This window comes from Rhinopithecus roxellana, unplaced genomic scaffold, assembly GCF_007565055.1.
Source record: "Rhinopithecus roxellana isolate Shanxi Qingling unplaced genomic scaffold, ASM756505v1 contig430, whole genome shotgun sequence".
Taxonomy (NCBI): Eukaryota; Metazoa; Chordata; class Mammalia; order Primates; family Cercopithecidae; genus Rhinopithecus; species Rhinopithecus roxellana.
In genome coordinates, this window is record NW_022143164.1 from 58,044 (window position 1) to 80,082 (window position 22,039).

At 22.5% G+C, this 22,039-nt stretch overlaps 2 protein-coding genes and 1 pseudogene across 3 annotated transcripts; all 3 read left to right on the top strand.

The window, feature by feature from the left end:
- Window positions 1-5,427: 5,427 nt before the first annotated feature.
- LOC115896003 (40S ribosomal protein S2-like) lies at window positions 5,428-6,308 on the top strand. The gene is made up of 2 exons (XM_030926492.1): window positions 5,428-5,489; window positions 5,528-6,308. Exons 1-2 carry the CDS (start codon window positions 5,428-5,430, stop codon window positions 6,306-6,308), a joined length of 843 nt encoding a protein of 280 aa, XP_030782352.1.
- A 2,918-nt stretch (window positions 6,309-9,226) lies between these two features.
- LOC115896002 (40S ribosomal protein S2-like) lies at window positions 9,227-10,107 on the top strand. The gene is made up of 2 exons (XM_030926491.1): window positions 9,227-9,288; window positions 9,327-10,107. Exons 1-2 carry the CDS (start codon window positions 9,227-9,229, stop codon window positions 10,105-10,107), a joined length of 843 nt encoding a protein of 280 aa, XP_030782351.1.
- Window positions 10,108-21,149: 11,042 nt separating this feature from the next.
- On the top strand, window positions 21,150-21,654 carry LOC115896001 (annotated as a pseudogene). Its single transcript, XR_004056035.1, has one exon. The product of XR_004056035.1 is annotated as a 40S ribosomal protein S2 pseudogene (transcript).
- Window positions 21,655-22,039: the final 385 nt, after the last annotated feature.

Sequence of the window (22,039 nt, forward strand, 5' to 3'; positions counted from 1 at the left end):
ATATAGACATAATAGATATAATAGATTTAGGTGTAAAATAAATACATAATACATAGGTATAAAATTTAGTCATAATAGATAAAATTGATATATGTTTAAAATATAGACATAATAGTTATAATAGATGGAGATATAAAATATAAACATAGTAGATATAATCCATATAGTTATTAAATGTAGACATAATAAATATAATAGATATGGTAATAAAATAGAGACGTAATAGATATAATAGATATAGATATAAAATACAGACATAACAGATATAACGGATATACGGATAGAATATAGACATAATAGATATAATAGATATAGATTTAAAATATAGACATAACAGGTATAATAGATATACGTATAAAATATAGACATAATAGATATAATAGATAGAGATATAAAATACACACAATATATATTTAGGTACACATACAGACATAATAGATATAATAGATATAAGTATAAAATATACACATAGTAGACATAATAGATATAGGTATAAAATATAGACATAATAGATATAATACATATAGGTAAAAAATATGGACATAATAGATATAGGAATACAATATAAACATAATAGATATAATAAATGTAGGTATAAAATATAGACAAAATAGATATAATAGATAGGTATAAACTATAGACATAATAGATATAATCGATACAGTTTTAAAGTATAGACATAATAGACATAATAGATTTAGGTATGAAATAAAGATATAATAGATATAGGTATAAAACACAGACATAATAGGTATAGTTTTAAATCAAAGACATAATAGATATAATAGATATAGGTATAGAATATAGACATAATAGATATAGGTATAAAATATAGACATAATAGATATAATAAATATAGGTATAAAACATAGCCCTAATAGATATAATAGATACAGGTATAATATATAGACATAATACATATAGGTAAAAAATACAGACATTATAGATATAATAGGTATAAAATAGACATATAATAGATAAAATAGATGTTCGTATAAAAAATAGATATAATAGATACAGGTATAAAATATAGACATAATAGATATAATAGATATAGGTAAAAAATGTAGACATAATAGACATAGGTACAATATATAGACATAATAGATATAATAGATATAGGTATTAAATATAGACATAATAGATATAGGTATAAAATATAGACATCATAGACATACGTATAAAATATCGACATAATAGATAAGATAGATATAGGTATAAAATACAGACATAATAGATATAATAGATATAGGAATAAAATACAGACATAATAGATATAATAGATATAGGTGTAAAATACAGACAGAAGAGATATAGGTATAAAATACAGACATAATAGATATAATAGATATAGGTATAAAAAATACACATAATAGATATAATAGATATAGGTATAAAATATAGGCATATTAGTTATAATAGATATAGGTATAAAATATAGACATAATAGATATAATAGATAAAGATATGAAATATAGACATAATAGATATAATCGATATTGTTATAAAAATAGACATAGTAGATATGGGTATAATATTTGGACATAATAGATATAATAGATATAGGTAAAAAATGTAGACATAAAGATACAATAGGTATACGTGGAAAATATACACAAAACAGATATAATAGATATAGGTGTAAAATATAGACATAATTGATGAAGATATAAAATATAGACATAATATATATAATGGATATAGATATAAAATATAGACATTACATATACTTTTAAAATATAGACATAATAGATATAGATATAGGTGTAAAATATAGACATACACATAGTTATAAAATATAGACATAATAGTTATAATAGGTATAGGTATAAAATATACACATAATAGATATAGGTATAATATGCAGACATAATAGATATAATAGATATAGGTATAAAATAGAGACATAATAGATATAATAGATGTAGGTATAAAATATAGACTCAATAGATATAATAGATACAGGTAAATTTATAGATATAATAGATATAGGTATGAAATAAAGATATAATAGATATAATAGTTATAGGTATAAAAAAAGATAAAACAGATAGAGGTATAAAACATAGACAATAGATATAATTGATATAGGTATAAAATATAGATATAATAGATATAATTATAAAATATAAATGTAATAGTTATAATTGATATAGGAAAAAATATAGATATAATGGATATAGGTATAAAATATGGTAATAATAGGTATAAGTATAAAATATGGATATAATAGATATAATAGAAATAGGCATAAAATATAGACATAATAGATATGACAGATATATGTATAAAATAGAGTAAAATAGATATAATGGATACAGGTATCAAATATAGATATAATAGATATAGGTATAAAATATAGATATAGTGGATATAATAGATATAGGCATAAAATGCAGACATAATAGATATAATAGATAAACATATAAAATATAGACATAATAGATAGAGGTATAAAGTATAGACACAATAAATATAATAGATACAGGTATAATATATAGACATAAGAGGTATAATAGATATAGGTATAAAATATAGACATAATAGATATAATACATAAAGGTATAAAATATAGATATAATAGATATAGGTATAAAATATACATATAATAGATATAATAGATATACATATAGAATATAGATATAATTGGTATAATGATAAAATACAAATCTGATAGATATAATAAATATAGGTATACAATATAGACATAATAGATATAGGTATAAAATATACACATAATTGATAAAGGTATAAAATATAGACATAATAGATATAGGTATAAAATATAGACATAATAGATATAATAGATATAGGTATAAAATATAGATATAATAAATATCATAGATATAGTTGTAAAATATAGGCATAATAGATATAATAGATATAGGTATAAAATATAGACTTAATAGATATAATAGATATAGGTATAAAATATAGACATAATAGATATAAGTATAAAATATAGACATAATAGATATAATAGTATAGGTATTAAATATAGACATAATAGATATAATTATAAAATATAGACATAACAGATATAGGTATAAAATATAGACATAATAGATATAGGTAAACAATATAGACATAATAGATATAATATATATAGGTATAAAATATAGACTTAAGAGATATTGGTATACAATACAGACATAATAGATATAATATATATAGGTATAAAATATAGACATAATAGATATAATAGATATAGGTATAAAACATAGACGTTATAGATATAGGTATAAAATATAGACATAATAGATATAAAGGATGTAGGTATGAAATATAGACATAATAGATATAATAGATATAGGTATAAATTATAGACATAATAGGTATAATTGATATAGGTATAAAATATAGACATAATAGATATAGGTATAAAATATGGACATAATAGATATAATCGATATAGGTATAAAATATAGACATAATAGATATAATAGATATAGTTATAAAACTTAGACATAAAAGACATAGTAGATACAGGTATAAAATATAGATATAATAGATATAATAGATGCACGTATAAAAAATAGATATAATAGATTCAGTTATAAAGTATAGACAATAGATATAATAGATATAGGTATAAAATATAGATTTAATAGATATAATTATAAAATATAAATATAATAGATATAACAGTTATAAGTATAAAATATAGATATAATAGATATAGATATAGGTATAAAATATAGATATAAAGATATAATAGATAAAGGTATAAAATATAGGCATAATAGATATAGATATAGGTAAAAAATATAGATTTAATGGATATAAGTTTCAAATATAGATATAATAGATATAGGTATAAAATATGGATATAGTGGATATAATAGATATAAGCATAAAATACAGACATAATAGATATAATAGATATAGGAAAAAATACAGACATAATAGATATAATAGATAAAGATAGAAAAAGTAGACATAATAGATATAATAGACATTGGTATAAAATATAGACATAATAGATATAGGTATAAAATATAGACATAATAGATATAATAGATATCGGTATAAAATATAGACATCAGAGGTATAATAGATATAGGTATAATATATAGACATAATAGATATAAGCGATATAGGTATAAGATATAGTCATAAGAGATATAGGTATAAAATATAAACATAATAGAAATAATAGATACAGGTAAAAAATATAGACATAAGAGATATAATAGATATAGGTATAAAATATCGACATAATAAATATAATCGATACAGGTATAAAATATAGACTTAATAGATATAGGAATAAAATATAGACATAATTGAAATAGGTATAAAATATAGACATAATATTTATAATAGATATAGGTAAAAAATATAGACATAATAGATATAATACATGTAAGTATAAAATATATACATAATAGATAAAATAGATATAGGTATAAAATATAGACATAATAGATATAATAGATATGGGTATGAAATATAGATATAATAGATATAATAGATATAGGTATAAAATATACACATAATATATATGATAGATATAGGTACAAAACATAGACATAATAAATAGAGGTATAAGATATAGACATAATAGATATAATAGATAGAGTTGTAAAATATAGACATAATAGATATAATAGATAGAGGTATAAAATATAGACATAATAGATATAATAGATATAGGTGTAAAATAGAGACATAATAGATATAATAGATACAGGTATAAAATATAGACATAATAGATATGATAGATATAGGCACAAAACATAGACATAATAGATACGTTAGATATAGGTATAAAATATAGACATAATCGATATAGATATCAAATATAGATATAATAGGTATAATAGATATAAGTATAAAATATAGATATAATAGATAAAATAGATAGAGGTATAAATATAGATATAATAGAAACAGGTATAAAATATAGATATAATGGATATAATAGATATAGGTATAAAATATAGACATAATGGATACAATAGAGACAGAACAGATATAATAGATATAGGTATAAAATACAGACATCATAGTTATAATAGATAGAGAAATAAAATATAGACAAAATTGATATAATAGATAGAGGTAAAAAATATAGACATTATTGATATAATAGAGGAATAAAATATAGACATAATAGATATAAGTGATAGAGGTATAAATTATAGACATAATAGATATTATAGATAGAGTTATAAAATGTAGACATAATAGATTTAACAGATATAGGTATAAAATATACACATAATAGATATCGGTATAAAATATAGACATAATAGATTTAATAGATATAGTTATAAAACATAGACATAATAGATATAATAGATATAGATATAAAATATAAACCTAATAGATATAATAGGTATAGGTATGAAATATAGACATAATAGATATAATAGATATGTCTATAAGATATAGACATAAGCTTCTTCTCCGAGAAAACACCAAATGGCGGATGACGCCGGTGCAGCGGGGTGGTCCGGAGGCCCTGGTGGCCCTGGGATGGGGAACCGCGGTGTCTTCCGCGGAGGTTTCGGCAGTGGCATCCGGGGCGGGGTCTTGTCCGTGGACGGGGTCGGGGCCGAGGCCGCGGAGCTCGCGGAGGCAAGGCCGAGGATGAGGAGTGGATGCCCGTCACCAAGCTGGGCCGCTTGGTCAAGGACATGAAGATCAAGTCCCTGGAGGAGATCTACCTCTTCTCTCTGCCCATTAAGGAATCTGAGATCATTGACTTTTTCTTGGGGGCCTCTCTCAAAGATGAGGTTTTGAAGATTATGCCGGTGCAGAAGCAGACCCGTGCTGGTCAGCGCACCAGGTTCAAGGCGTTTGTTGCTATCGGGGACTACAATGGCCACGTCGGCCTGGGTGTTAAGTGCTCCAAAGAGGTGGCCACCGCCATCCGTGGGGCCATCATCCTGACCAAACTCTCCATTGTCCCGGTGCGCAGAGGCTACTGGGGGAACAAGATCGGCAAGCCCCACACCGTCCCTTGCAAGGTGACAGGCCGCTGTGGCTCTGTGCTGGTGCGCCTCATCCCTGCACCCAGGGGCACTGGCATCGTCTCAGCGCCTGTGCCCAAGAAGCTGCTCATGATGGCTGGTATTGATGACTGCTACACCTCAGCCCGGGGCTGCACTGCCACCCTGGGCAACTTCGCCAAGGCCACCTTTGATGCCATCTCTAAGACCTACAGCTACCTGACCCCTGACCTGTGGAAGGAGACAGTCTTTACCAAGTCTACATATCAGGAATTCACTGACCACCTTGTCAACACCCACACCAGAGTCCCCGTGCAGCGGACCCAGGCTCCAGCTGTGGCTACAACATAGGCTTTTTATACAAGAAAAATAAAGTGAATTAAGCCTGTTAAAAAAAAAAAAGATATAGACATAATAGATACAATAGATATAGGTATAAAATATACATATAATAGATATAATAGATATACATATAGAATATAGATATAATTGGTATAATGATAAAATACAAATCTGATAGATATAATAAATATAGGTATACAATATAGACATAATAGATATAGGTATAAAATATACACATAATTGATAAAGGTATAAAATATAGACATAATAGATATAGGTATAAAATATAGACATAATAGATATAATAGATATAGGTATAAAATATAGATATAATAAATATCATAGATATAGTTGTAAAATATAGGCATAATAGATATAATAGATATAGGTATAAAATATAGACTTAATAGATATAATAGATATAGGTATAAAATATAGACATAATAGATATAAGTATAAAATATAGACATAATAGATATAATAGTATAGGTATTAAATATAGACATAATAGATATAATTATAAAATATAGACATAACAGATATAGGTATAAAATATAGACATAATAGATATAGGTAAACAATATAGACATAATAGATATAATATATATAGGTATAAAATATAGACTTAAGAGATATTGGTATACAATACAGACATAATAGATATAATATATATAGGTATAAAATATAGACATAATAGATATAATAGATATAGGTATAAAACATAGACGTTATAGATATAGGTATAAAATATAGACATAATAGATATAAAGGATGTAGGTATGAAATATAGACATAATAGATATAATAGATATAGGTATAAATTATAGACATAATAGGTATAATTGATATAGGTATAAATATAGACATAATAGATATAGGTATAAAATATGGACATAATAGATATAATCGATATAGGTATAAAATATAGACATAATAGATATAATAGATATAGTTATAAAACTTAGACATAAAAGACATAGTAGATACAGGTATAAAATATAGATATAATAGATATAATAGATGCACGTATAAAAAATAGATATAATAGATTCAGTTATAAAGTATAGACAATAGATATAATAGATATAGGTATAAAATATAGATTTAATAGATATAATTATAAAATATAAATATAATAGATATAACAGTTATAAGTATAAAATATAGATATAATAGATATAGATATAGGTATAAAATATAGATATAAAGATATAATAGATAAAGGTATAAAATATAGGCATAATAGATATAGATATAGGTAAAAAATATAGATATAATGGATATAAGTTTCAAATATAGATATAATAGATATAGGTATAAAATATGGATATAGTGGATATAATAGATATAAGCATAAAATACAGACATAATAGATATAATAGATATAGGAAAAAATACAGACATAATAGATATAATAGATAAAGATAGAAAAAGTAGACATAATAGATATAATAGACATTGGTATAAAATATAGACATAATAGATATAGGTATAAAATATAGACATAATAGATATAATAGATATCGGTATAAAATATAGACATCAGAGGTATAATAGATATAGGTATAATATATAGACATAATAGATATAAGCGATATAGGTATAAGATATAGTCATAAGAGATATAGGTATAAAATATAAACATAATAGAAATAATAGATACAGGTAAAAAATATAGACATAAGAAATATAATAGATATAGGTATAAAATATCGACATAATAAATATAATCGATACAGGTATAAAATATAGACTTAATAGATATAGGAATAAAATATAGACATAATTGAAATAGGTATAAAATATAGACATAATATATATAATAGATATAGGTAAAAAATATAGACATAATAGATATAATACATGTAAGTATAAAATATATACATAATAGATAAAATAGATATAGGTATAAAATATAGACATAATAGATATAATAGATATGGGTATGAAATATAGATATAATAGATATAATAGATATAGGTATAAAATATACACATAATATATATGATAGATATAGGTACAAAACATAGACATAATAAATAGAGGTATAAGATATAGACATAATAGATATAATAGATAGAGTTGTAAAATATAGACATAATAGATATAATAGATAGAGGTATAAAATATAGACATAATAGATATAATAGATATAGGTGTAAAATAGAGACATAATAGATATAATAGATACAGGTATAAAATATAGACATAATAGATATGATAGATATAGGCACAAAACATAGACATAATAGATACGTTAGATATAGGTATAAAATATAGACATAATCGATATAGATATCAAATATAGATATAATAGGTATAATAGATATAAGTATAAAATATAGATATAATAGATAAAATAGATAGAGGTATAAATATAGATATAATAGAAACAGGTATAAAATATAGATATAATGGATATAATAGATATAGGTATAAAATATAGACATAATGGATACAATAGAGACAGAACAGATATAATAGATATAGGTATAAAATACAGACATCATAGTTATAATAGATAGAGAAATAAAATATAGACAAAATTGATATAATAGATAGAGGTAAAAAATATAGACATTATTGATATAATAGAGGAATAAAATATAGACATAATAGATATAAGTGATAGAGGTATAAATTATAGACATAATAGATATTATAGATACAGTTATAAAATGTAGACATAATAGATTTAACAGATATAGGTATAAAATATACACATAATAGATATCGGTATAAAATATAGACATAATAGATTTAATAGATATAGTTATAAAACATAGACATAATAGATATAATAGATATAGATATAAAATATAAACCTAATAGATATAATAGGTATAGGTATGAAATATAGACATAATAGATATAATAGATATGTCTATAAGATATAGACATAAGCTTCTTCTCCGAGAAAACACCAAATGGCGGATGACGCCGGTGCAGCGGGGTGGTCCGGAGGCCCTGGTGGCCCTGGGATGGGGAACCGCGGTGTCTTCCGCGGAGGTTTCGGCAGTGGCATCCGGGGCGGGGTCTTGTCCGTGGACGGGGTCGGGGCCGAGGCCGCGGAGCTCGCGGAGGCAAGGCCGAGGATGAGGAGTGGATGCCCGTCACCAAGCTGGGCCGCTTGGTCAAGGACATGAAGATCAAGTCCCTGGAGGAGATCTACCTCTTCTCTCTGCCCATTAAGGAATCTGAGATCATTGACTTTTTCTTGGGGGCCTCTCTCAAAGATGAGGTTTTGAAGATTATGCCGGTGCAGAAGCAGACCCGTGCTGGTCAGCGCACCAGGTTCAAGGCGTTTGTTGCTATCGGGGACTACAATGGCCACGTCGGCCTGGGTGTTAAGTGCTCCAAAGAGGTGGCCACCGCCATCCGTGGGGCCATCATCCTGACCAAACTCTCCATTGTCCCGGTGCGCAGAGGCTACTGGGGGAACAAGATCGGCAAGCCCCACACCGTCCCTTGCAAGGTGACAGGCCGCTGTGGCTCTGTGCTGGTGCGCCTCATCCCTGCACCCAGGGGCACTGGCATCGTCTCAGCGCCTGTGCCCAAGAAGCTGCTCATGATGGCTGGTATTGATGACTGCTACACCTCAGCCCGGGGCTGCACTGCCACCCTGGGCAACTTCGCCAAGGCCACCTTTGATGCCATCTCTAAGACCTACAGCTACCTGACCCCTGACCTGTGGAAGGAGACAGTCTTTACCAAGTCTACATATCAGGAATTCACTGACCACCTTGTCAAGACCCACACCAGAGTCCCCGTGCAGCGGACCCAGGCTCCAGCTGTGGCTACAACATAGGCTTTTTATACAAGAAAAATAAAGTGAATTAAGCCTGTTAAAAAAAAAAAGATATAGACATAATAGATACAATAGATATAGGTATAAAATATAGACAGATACAATAGATATAGATATAAGATATAGACATAATAGATATAGGTATAAAATATAGACATATTAGATATAATTACTATAGGTATAAAATATAGACATAATAGATATAATAGATATAGGTATAAAATAGAGACATAATAGATATAGATATAAAATATAGACAAAATAGATTTAAGAGATATCGGTATAAAATATAGACAATAGATTTAATAGATATAGTTATAAAACATAGACATAATGGATATAATAGATATAGGTATAAAATATAGACATAATAGATAAAATATACGTATAAAATATAGACATAATAGATATAGGTATTAAATATAGACATAATAGAAATAAGTATAAAATATAGACATAATAGATATAATAGATATAGGTATCAAATATAGACATAATAATGATAATAGATATAGGTATAAAATAATAGATATAGGTACAAAGTATAGACATAATGGTTATAATAGATATAGGTATGAAATATAGACATAATAGATATAATAGGTATGGGTTTAAAATAAAGACATAATTGATATAATAGATATAGGTATTAGATATAGACATAATAGATATAATAGATATAGGTATAAAATATAGACATAATAAATTTAATACATATAGATATAAAACATTGATATAATAGATATAATAGACATAGGTATAAAATACAGACATAGTAGATATAATAGATATTGGTATAAAATATAGACATAATAGATAGATAAAGATATAAAATATAGACATAATAGGTATAATAGATATAGGTATAAAATATGGATATAATAGATATAATATAGGTATAAAATATAGACAGAGTAGATATAATAGATATAGGTATGAAATATAGACATAATACATATAATAGATATAGGTATAAAATATAGACAGAGTAGATATAATAGATATAGGTATAAAACATAGACATAATAGATATCGGTATAAAATATAGACATAACAGATATAATACATATAGGTATAAAATATAGACATAACTGGTATAAAAATATAGGTATGAAATATAGACATAAGAGATATAGGTATAAAATATACACATAATAGATATAATAGATAGATGTATAAGATATAGACATAATAGATATAATAGATATCGGTATAAAATATCGACATAATAGATATAATATATGTATAAGATATAGACATTATCGATATAATAGATATAGGTATAAAATATAGACATAATAGATATAATAGATATAGGTATAAAATGTAGACATAATAGATATAATAGATATAAGTATAAAATATAGACATCACAGATATAATAGATATAGGTATAAAATGTAGACATAAAAGATATAATAGATATATGTATAAAATATAGACAGAATAGATATAATAAATATAGTTTTAAAATATAGACAATACATATAGAGATAAAAAATATAGAAAATAGATATAATAGATATAGGTATCAAATATAAACATAATAGATATAGGTATAAAATATAGACATAATAGATACCATAGATATAGGTATAAAATATGGACATAATAGATATAGGTATCAAATATAGATATAATAGATATAATAGATATAAGTATAATAAATGGATATAATATATATAACAGATATATATTATATATATAATAGATATAATTGATATAGGTATAAAATATGGATATCATAGATACAGATATTGGTATAAAATATAGATATAACAGATATAATAGACATAGGTATAAAATATAGATATAATAGATATAGGTATAAAATATAGTTATAATACATACAATAGATATAGTTATAAAAAATAGATATAATTGATATAATACACATAATTATAAACAAGAGATGTAACAGATATAGGTATAAAATATAGATATAAAGGATAAAATAGATGTAGGTATAAAATATAGACATAATAGATATAATAGATAGAGGTATAAAATATAGACATAATAGATATAATAGATACGGGTATAAAATATAGATATAAGAGATATACGTATAAAATACAGACAAAATTGATATAATAGATAAAGGTATGAAATATAGACATAAAAGATATAATAGATATAGACATAATAGATATAATAGTTATAGGTATAAAATATAGACATAATAAATATATTAGATATAGGTATACAATATAGACATAATAGATATAATAGACAGCTATAAAATCTAGACATCATAGATATAATAGATATAGGTATAAAATATAGACATAATAGATATAGGTATAAAATATAGATATAACAGATATAATAGATAAAGGTGTAAAATGTAGACATTACAGATATAGGTATAAAATATAGTAATAATAGATATAGGTATAAAATATATATATAATATACATAATAGATATAGGTATAAAAAGAGACATAGTAGATACAGGTATAAAAACCAGACATCATAGATATAGGTATAAAATAAAGACATAATAGATATACCTATAAAATATAGACATAAATGTTATAATAGATGTAGGTATAAAATATAGACATAATAGATACAATAAATAAACGTATAAAATATAGCCATAAGAGATATAATAGATATAGGTATAAAATATAGACATAATAGATATAGGTATAAAATACAGACATAAAAGTTATAATAGATATAGGTATGAATTACAGACATAATAGATATTATAGATATAGGTATAAAATATAGACACAATAGATGTAATAGACATAGGTTTAAAATATAGACATAATAGATATAATAGATATCCGTATAAAATATAGACATAAAAGATATAATAGATAGGGGTATAAAATATAGACACAATAGATATAGGTATAAAATATAGATATAATAAATATATGTATAATATTTAGACATAATAGATATAATAGATATAGGTATAAAATATGGAAAAAATAGATGTATTAGATATAGGTATAAAATATACACATAATTGATATAATAGACACAGGTATATAATATAGATATAATAGATATAAGCATAAAATATAGATATAATAGATATAATAGATGTACGTATAAAAAATAGATATAATAGATACAGGTATAAAATACAGACAATAGATATAATAGATATAGGTGGAAAATATAGATATAATAGATATAATTATAAAAAATATAAATATATTAGATATAATTGATATAGGTAAAAAAATAGATAAAATGTATATAGGTATAAAATATGGTTATAATAGATATAGGTATAAAATATAGATAAATTGATATAGGCATAAAATATTGACATAATAGCTATAACAGATATAGTTATGAAATATAGACATAATAGATATAATAGATTTAGGTATAAAATATAGACATAATTGATATAATAGATATAGGTATAAAATATAAATAAATAGATATAATACATATAGGTATAAAATAAAGACACAATAAATATAATAGATACAGGTATAAAATATAGATATATTAGGTATAATAGATATAGATATAAAATATAGATATAAGAGATATGGGAATAAAATATAGATATAATAGATATAGGAATAAAATATAGATATAATATATAATAGATATAGATATAAAATACAGATATAATAGATATAGATATATGTATAAAATATAGATACTATGGATATAATACATACAGGTATAAAATATAGATATAACAGATATCGGATGAAATATAGACACAATAGATATTGATATAGGTATAAAATAAAGATAAAATAGATATAGGTACAAAAAAGAGATATAATAGATATAATATATATAGATATAAAATATAGACATAATAGATGTAACAGATATAGATATAAAATATAGACATAATAGATACAATAGATATAGGTATAAATATAGAAATAATAGATATAGTTACAAAATATAAATAAAACAGATACAATAGATATAGGTATAAAATATAGATAAAATAGTTATAGGTATAAAATATTGACAAAATAGGTATAATAGATATAGGTATATAATATAGACATAATAGATATAATATATATAGGTATAAAATGTAGACATAATAGATATAATGGATATAGGAATAAAATATATGTATAATACATATAGGTATAAAATATAGATATAATTGATATAGGTATAAAATATAGACATAATAGATATAATAGATACAGGTATAATATATAGATACAATAGATATAGGTACAAAATATAGATATAATAGTTATAATAGATATACGTATAAAATATAGAAAATATTGTTATAATAGGTATAGCTGTAAAATATAGATATAATAGACATAATATATATAGGTATATAATATAGACATAATAGATATAATAGATATAGGTATAAAATATAGACATAAAAGATATAATAGAGGTATAAAATACAGACATAATAGATATAATTGATAGAGTTATAAAATATACCCATCATAGATATAATAGACAAAGTTATAAAATATGGACATAATAGATATAATAGATATAGGTATAAAATATAGATATAATAGATATAATAGTTATAGGTATAAAATATAGATATAATGGATATAGACATAGGTATGAAATATAGATATAAAGATATAATAGATATACGTGTAAAATATAGATATAATAGATATAATAGATATAATAGATATAGGTATAAAATATACACATAATGGACATAATAGATATAGGTATAAAATATAGACATCATAGATATAAAAGATATAGCTTTAAGATATAGACATAATAGATATAATAGATGTAGGTATACAATATAGACATAATAAATATAATATTTATATATATATTATAGACAAAATAGGTATAATTGATACAGGTAAAAAAATATAGACATAATTGATGTAATAGAGTTATAAACTATACACTTAAAAGATATAATAGATAGAGGTATAAAATATAGAAGTAATAGATATAATAGCTATAGGTATAAAATATAGACATAATAGATATAATAGATATAGGTATAAAATATAGTCATAACAGATACAATAGATATAGGTATAAAATATTAATATAATAGACATAATAGATATAGGTATAAAATGTAGACATTATAGATATAAAAGATAAAGGTATAAAATATAGACATAATAGATATAATAGATGTAAGTATAAAATAGAAATATAATAGATACAGGCATAAAATATAGACATAATAGATATAGTTATAATATTTAGACATATTACATATAATAGATATAGGTATAAAACATAGACATAATAGATATAATAGATATAGGTATAAAATATACACCTAATAGATATAATAGATATAGGTATAAAATATAGACATAATAGATATAGGTATAAAATACAGACATAATAGATATAGGTATAAAATATAGACATAATAGATATACCTATAAAATATAGACATAACAGTTATAATAGATATAGGTATGAAATATAGACATAAGAAATATAATAGATATAGGTATAAAATATAGCCATAATAGATATAATATATATAGCTATAAAATATAGACATAATAGATATAGGTAAAAAATACAGACAAAATAGATATAATAGATATAGGTATGAAATGCAGACATAATAGATATTTTAGATATAGGTATAAAATATAGACAAAATAGATGTAATAGACATAGGTATAATATATAGACATAATAGATATAATAGATATCGATATAAAATATAGTAATAAAAGATATAATAGATAGGGCTATCAAATATAGATATAATAGATATAGGTAAAAAATATCGATATAATAGATATAATAGATATATGTATAAAATATAGATATAATAGATATAGGTAGAAAATATAGATATAATAGATATAACAGATATTGGTATGAAATATAGAAATAATACATACAATTATAAAATATAAATATAATAGATATAATAAAGTTATAAAATATAGATATAATAGATATCGGTATAAAACATAGTTATAATAGATATAGGTATAAAATATACATATAATAGATATAATAGATATAGGTGTAATATATAGACACAATAGATATAATAGATATGGGTATTAAATATAGACATAATAGATATAATCGGTATAGGTATACAATACAGACATAATAGATATAGGTATAAAATATACACATAATATAATAGATATAGTTATAAAATATAGACATAATAGATATAATAGATATAGGTATAAAATATATACATAATAGATATACGTATAAAATATAGACATAATAGATATAATAGATACAGGTATAAAATATACACATAATAGATATAGGTATAAAATATAGACATAATAGCTATAATAGATATAGGTATAAAATATAGATATAATAGATACAATAGATATATGTATAAAATATAGACACAATAGATATAATAGATATAGGTTTAAAATATACACATAATAGATATAATAGACATAGGTATAAAATATAGATATACTAGATATAATAGATAGAGGTATAAAATATAGACATTATAGATGTTATAGATATAGGTGTAAACTGTAGACATAAGAGATATAGGTATAAAATATATACATAAAAATATAATAGATATAGGTATAAAATATACACAGAATAGATATAATGGATATAGGTGTAAAATATAGACATAATAGATATAGATATAAAACATAGACAAAATAGTTATAATAGATAAAGGTATAAAATATAGACATAATAGATATAGGTATAATGTTTAGACATAATCGATATAATAGATATAGGTATAAAATATAGACATAATAGATATTATAGATATAGGTATAAAATATACACATAATAGATATACTAGACACATGTATAAAATATAGATATAATAGATATAATTGATATCGGTAAAAAATATAGACATAATATACATAATAGATATTCGTATAAAATATAGACATAAAGGATATAGGTATAAAATATAGACATAATAGATATAATAGATATTGGAATAAAATATAAACAGACGAGGAATAATAGATATAGGTATAAATTAGAGACATAATAGATATAGGTATAAAATATAAACATAATAGACATAATAGATATAGGTACAAAATATAGACAAAATAGACATAGTAGATATACGTATAAAATATAGACATAATAGATATAATAGATACATTTATAAAATACAGATATAATAGATATAAGTTTAAAACATATATATAATAGATATACGTATAAAAAATAGATATAATAGATATAGGTATAAATTATAGACATAAGAGGTATAATTGATATAGGTATGAAATAGAGACATAATTGATATAATAGATATAGGTAAAAAATATAGACATAATAGATATAGTATATATAGGTATAAAATATAGACATAATAGATATAATAAATATAGGTATAAAATATAGACATAATAGATATAGGTATAAAATATAGGCATAATAGATATAATAAATACAGTTATAAAATATAGACATAATAGATATAGGTATAAAATAGAGACATAATAGGTATAATAGATATAGTTATAAAATTGAGACGTACTAGATATTATAGATATATGTATAAAATATAGATATAATAGATATAATAGATATATGTATAAAAAATAGATATAATAGATACAGGTATAAAATACACACAATAGATATAATAGATATAAGTAAAAATTATAGATATAATAGATATAATTATCACATATAAATATAATAGATATAATAGATATAGGTAAAAAATATAGATATAATGTATATAGGTATAAAATATGGTTATAATAGATATAAGTGAAAAATATAGATATAATAGATATACTAGATACAGGCATAAAATATAGACATAATAGATATAATAGATATAGGTGTAAAATATAGACATAATAGATATAATAGATATAGGTATAAAATACAGATATAATAGATATAATAGATATAGTTATAAAATATAGAAATAATCGATATAGGTATAAAATAGAGACATAATAGATATAATCATGTAGATATGAAATATACACATGATAGATATAAAAGATATACGTATGAAATACAGACATAATAGATATAATAGATATAGGTATAAAATAATCGCAAAATTGATATGATATATATAGGTATAAAATATAGACATAATAGATATGAAAGATATAGGTATAAAATATAGACATTATAGATATAATAGAAATCGGTATGAAATATACACATAACAGATATAATAGATGTAGGTATAAAATATAGACAAACTAGATATAATAGATATAGGTATAAAATAAAGACATAATAGCTATAACAGATATAGTTATAAAATATAGACATAATAGTGATAATAGATATAGGAATAAAATATAGACATAATAGATACAATAGATATTAGTATAAAATATAGACATATTAGATATAATAGATATAGGTATAAAATATAGACATAATAAATATAATAGATATAGGTATAAAATGTAGATATAATAGATATAATAGATATAGGTATAAAATATAGATATAATAGATATAGAAATAAAATAGAGACATAATAGATATAGGAAAAAATATAGACGTAATAGATATAATAGATGTAGGTATAAAATATATACATAATAGATAAAATAGCTATAGGTATAAAATATAGACATAATAGATATAATAGATATGGGTATAATATATAGATATAATAGATATAATAGATATATATAGATATAAATATATATGATAGATATAGGTAAAATTTAGACATAATAGATATAGGTATAAAATACAGACAAAATAGATATAATAGATAAAGTTATTAAATATAGACATAATAGATATAGGCATAATATATAGACATAATAGATATAATAGATATAGGTATACAATATAGACATAATAGATATAATAGATGTAGGTATACAATATAGACCTAATAGACATAATAGATATAGGTACAAAATGTAGACATTATAGATATAATAGATATAGGTAAAAAATATAGACAAAATAGTTATAGGTGAAATATATAGACATAATAGATATAATAGATATAGTTATAAAATATAGAGAGAATAGATATAGGTATAAAATATAGACATAATTGATATAATAGATATAGGTATTAAATATAGACATAATAGACAGAATAGATATAGGTATATAATATAGACATAATAGATATAATAAATATAGGTATTAAAAATAGACATAATAGATATAATAGATATAGGTATAATATATAGACATAATTGATATAGGTATAATATATAGACATAACAGATAGAGGTATAAAATATACACATAATAGATATAATTGATATAGTCATAAAATATAGACATAATAGATATACTAGAGAGAGGTGTAAAATATAGATATAATACATATAATTATGAAATATAAATCTAATAGATATAATAGATATAGGTATTAAATACAGATATAAGAAATATAGGTATGAAATATATTTATAATAGATATGGGTATAAAATATAGACATAAAAAATATAATAGAAATACGTATAAAATATACATATAATAGATATAGTTATAAAATATAAATATAATAGATAAATTAGATACAGGTATAAAATATAGATATAATACATATAATTATAAAATATAAGTATAATAGATATAATAGATATAGGTATATAATGTAAACATAATGGATATAATAGATATAGGGAAAAAATAGAGACATAATAGATATAATAGGTATAGGTATGTAATGTAGACATAATAGATATAGGTATAAAATATAGACAGAATAAATATAACATATATAGTTATAAGATATAGACATAATAGTTATAATAGATATAGGTATCAATATAGACACAATAGATAGAGGTATAAAATATAGACATAATAGATATAATAGATATGTGTATAAAATATAGACATAATAGATATAATAGATATAGGTATAAAATATAGACATAATAAAACAATAGATATAGACATTGTAGATATAATAGACATAGGTATGAAATATAGACATAATATATATAGGTATGAAATATAGACATAATAGATACAATTGATACAGGTATAAAATATAGACATAATAGATATAATAGATATAGGTATAAAATATAGACATAATAGATATAGGTATCAAATATAGACATAATAGTTATAATAGACATAGGTATGAAATATAGACATAATAGATATAGGTATAACATATAGACATAATAGATGTAATTGATATAGGTATAAAATATAGATATAATTGATATAATAGATATACGTATAAAATATAGATATAATTGATACAGGCATAAAATATAGATATAATAGATATAATAGACATAAGAATAAAATATAGATATAATAGACATAATGATAAAATATAAATATAATAGATAGAATAGATATAGGTATGAAATATAGATATAAGAAATATACGTATATAATATAGTTATAATAGATATATAGGTATAAATTATAGAGATAATAGAGGTACAAAATATAGACATAATACATATAATGGATATAGGTATAAAATATAGACATAATCGATATAATAGATACAGGTATAAAATATAGACATAATAGATATAATCGATATAGGTATAAAATATAGACATAATAGATATAATTGATATAGTTATAAAATATAGACATAATAGATTTAGGTATAAAATATAAACATAATAGATATAATAGATATAGGTAAAAAATATAGACAAAATAGATATAATAGATATAGGTATGAAATATAGACATAATCGATATAATAGATACAAGTATAAAATGCAGATATAATAGATATAAGTATAAATTATAGATATAATAGATATACGTATAAACAATAGATATAATAGATACAGGTATAAAATATAGACAATAGATATAATAGATACAGGTATAAAACATAGATATAATAGATATAATTTAAAAAATATAAATATAATAGATATAATTTATATAGGTGAAAACATATGTGTAATGTATATAGGTATAAAATACGGTTATAATACATAGAGGTATAAAATATAGACATCATAGATATAATAGATAGAGGTATAAAATGCAATCATAATAGATATAATTGATAGAGTTATAAATTATAGACATGATACATATTATAGATAGAGATATAATGTAATAGATTTAATATATATAGGTATAAAATGTAGACATAATAGACATAATAGATATATTATGGGTGTTAAGTGCTCCAAAGAGGTGGCCACCGCCATCCGTGGGGCCATCATCCTGACCAAACTCTCCATTGTCCCGGTGCGCAGAGGCTACTGGGGGAACAAGATCGGCAAGCCCCACCCCGTCCCTTGCAAGGTGACAGGCCGCTGTGGCTCTGTGCTGGTGCGCCTCATCCCTGCACCCAGGGGCACTGGCATCGTCTCAGCGCCTGTGCCCAAGAAGCTGCTCATGATGGCTGGTATTGATGACTGCTACACCTCAGCCCGGAGCTGCACTGCCACCCTGGGCAACTTCGCCAAGGCCACCTTTGATGCCATCTCTAAGACCTACAGCTACCTGACCCCTGACCTGTGGAAGGAGACTGTTTTTTCCAAGTCTACCTATCAGGAATTCACTGACCACCTTGTCAAGAACCACACCAGAGTCTCCGTGCAGCGGACCCAGGCTCCAGCTGTGGCTACAACATAGGCTTTTTATAAAAGAAAAAAAAAGTGAATTAAGCCTGTTAAAAAAAAAAAGATATAGACATAATAGATACAAGAGATACAGGTATAAAATATAGACAGATACCATAGATATAGATATAAAATATAGACATAATAGATATAGGTATAAAATATAGACATATTAGATATAATAATTATAGGTATAAAATATAGACATAATAGATATAATAGATATAGGTATAAAATATAGACATAATAGATATACATATAAAATATAGACAAAATATATTTAATAGATATAGGTATAAAATAATAGACAAAATAGATATGATATATATAGGTATAAAATATAGACATAATAGATATGAAAGATATAGATATAAAATATAGACAAAATAGATATAATAGATATAGGTATAAAATATAGACATAATAGTTATAACA